Below are 2,652 nucleotides of genomic sequence, written 5' to 3'. Positions count from 1 at the left end.
TTACTTTATCTTGCCTGATTAAGTCATCGAAAATTTTATTCATAAATCGTTGAAACACTGCTGATGCGTTTTTAATCCCCATAGGCATCCTTTTAAATTCAAATTGTCCTAAAGGAGTGACAAATGACGTGTATTTGATTGAAGTTTCTTCCACGTAGACATGGAAGTAACCATTTTTAAATCTAACTTTGTGAATATTGCTTTGTTTACTAATTTGTCTAGCAAGTCATCAATTAAAGGTAGTGGATAGTTGTCCTTTATTAATACTTTGTTTAGTTTCCGAAAATCTATACATAAACGTAAATCTCCTGTCTTCTTTTTAACTAATACAATTGGCGAGGCAAACTGTGAGTCACTCGGTCTTATTATTCCGTTTTCCATATACTCATCTAACATCTTGAGAAGTTTTTCTTTTCAGTGTATGACAATCGTCTAGGCGAACAACTGAAAGGCTTATCATCGCTTAATGATATTTTCATTTCGCACCTAATCATTGGAACATCTGGCCTTTTGGTCTTTACATATGTGTCCTCGAACATCTTTACAAATTGACAACGTGTTTTAAAATCTATATCTTCTCCATAATTATAAACTTGTTCTTGATCTTCTACAATCTGAATATTGAACATGTCTTTGTCAAAACTATCTTCCAATTCCGGCCCATCATATCGTTTTATATGCAGTCTATCGTAATCTTGTTGTCTAATGTGTTTAATTATATTTTGCCTGTTTTCCGTTGATAAGTCTTTTTCGCTCTTAACTATTTTCTTATCCGTAGAAACTCCTGGATTTCTTTTTACAATTTCCGCTTCAGCTAATAATTCCATAACAGTTTTTTCATTTAATTTATCGCCCTTAATAAATTGATCGTCTAACAGTTGTGATTCGGCATCAATGTCATCTAACAGTTGTGATTCGCCATCAATATCATCTAACAGTTGTGATTCACTATCATCGTCTCTTAATAATTGTGATTTGGCATAATTATCTCCTAACAGTTGTGATTTATCATAAACATTTCCTAACAGCTGTGATGCATTGTTCATTCTGTTATCGTTAACAGGATGTGTCTCTAACAGTTGTCGCTTAACAGTCGCAGTCTGTCCCCTAAAGTTTCATTGCTTAACATCGGACAGTTAACAGTTTCTGTTCTTAACAGTGGTTGTAAACTAGACTCATATTTTACAGTGTTGATAGGGGTTTCTGTTTTCCGTTGACTAACCATATGTGATTGTTCAGAAAACTTTGCGCCATTTCCTTTTCTTATAATATCAAAATATTTCAGGATCTCTAAATTGAAATTTATGCCGCATGAAATCCCGACCCAACACTGCTTCATAACTCATAGACTCATCGTCGACTATTAGTAATTCAAAACTAAATTTTATTTTTTTCTTCAATACAAAACAAGATACTTTTCCAAACGTATTCAATTTACTTTTGTTAATTCCAACATAGTGATTATTGACTGGCTTATCCAGTGGTATATTTAATGGAAATAATGACTTTTTCAGAAATGAAATAGGGCTTCCTGAGTCTATGAGGCATTCTGCAGTGATAAACAAACTAGGTTGGCTTGAAAAATAAATATTAAAATGTCTTACATAACTGTTGTTGAGCCCGGTGTTTACGCTGAGTACACCAACACTCTTCTTCTTCTTGCATTCCGCTATGAAATGACCCATCTCTCCGCACGCATAACATGATCCCGGCTCCCTCTTCGGCTTGCGGCACTCCTTAGCAAAATGACCTCTGGAATTACAGTTGTGGCATCGCTTGTTGTTATCCTCCTCCGTCGTCTTGGTGCCTCCCATTCCATCGTACTTCGGAAGACATATGTGCGCAAAGGCTTGTAACATTTGTTCTGGATCTCCGAATCTCTGAATACGCGCTTGGTTACGTAAGTTCAGCGACGGTACTCCTTCGATGATCTGTTCCAAGAGCTCATCGTTGTCCAATTTGATCGATTGCGCTAAAACGATCTTTTCCTCGAAATACACTGTAAAACGCTCATTTTGTTGCCATTTCCGCTGCTCAAACTTTCGTCGTAGCTCCGCCTTCGAAGTTCCAGCGCCGAATGCTAAAATCAATTGGTCGCACAATGTTTGAAAAGGCTCACGCAAGCGAGTCGGGTTTGCATGGAGCCAGTGCTGAGCATTTCCTTTTAATTTCATGGCTAATAGCATACGAAGCGACTCCTCATCCAGCTTACACATGGCTGCAACGCTTTTGAGTTGGCTTACCCAAATGCACGCACATGATTTCCCTTCGAACTCCAGCGTAACTTCCTTGGCGAGTGCGAGCGAGACAGCTGATCCACTTCTTATTTCGTTTAGCTCATTTTTCCTTCTCCGGCACTGCCCGTTACATTTTCAGTGCTGCCCATAGCTTGATATACAGAATCGCTGTTTTTGTTGTTGTCGTTGTTGTCGCCTAACTTTGCGATTTCTGACGCCGAACGTTGCGCAGCTGTGCACAAATCGAGTACGTGTGTGGCGCCGTTGTTGTATGTGTCGATCCCGTTACTGTTGTTCTTGTTGTTGCTGTCGCCGAAAATCGCGACTACTGGCGCCGACTGCTGTGCAGCTGCGCGCACAAACTGTGTGGCGCCGTTGTTGTTGTCTATTTCTGTTGTACTTATAGACATCTGAT

The 2,652-nt window shown here is 39.0% G+C and overlaps 1 protein-coding gene across 1 annotated transcript; it reads right to left on the bottom strand.

Annotated features, from left to right (window-relative positions):
• Positions 1–431: 431 nt before the first annotated feature.
• LOC132790556 (zinc finger CCHC domain-containing protein 7-like) lies at positions 432–2,331 on the bottom strand. Its single transcript, XM_060799125.1, has 2 exons — positions 1,605–2,331; positions 432–1,549 (listed from the first exon to the last, which is right to left on the bottom strand). Exons 1-2 carry the CDS (start codon positions 2,214–2,216, stop codon positions 1,538–1,540), a joined length of 624 nt encoding a protein of 207 aa, XP_060655108.1. The 5' UTR covers positions 2,217–2,331; the 3' UTR covers positions 432–1,537.
• Positions 2,332–2,652: the final 321 nt, after the last annotated feature.

This window comes from Drosophila nasuta, chromosome 3 (assembly GCF_023558535.2).
Source record: "Drosophila nasuta strain 15112-1781.00 chromosome 3, ASM2355853v1, whole genome shotgun sequence".
NCBI classification, from domain to species: Eukaryota; Metazoa; Arthropoda; class Insecta; order Diptera; family Drosophilidae; genus Drosophila; species Drosophila nasuta.
Note: the sequence above shows the minus strand (reverse complement) of the source record. Positions and strands in the feature narration are given on the sequence as shown.

What these genes read in the sequence shown, in the direction of transcription:
- LOC132790556 (XM_060799125.1), bottom strand. Translation starts at nt 2,216, where the DNA reads ATGTGTAAGCTGGATGAGGAGTCGCTTCGTATGCTATTAGCCATGAAA.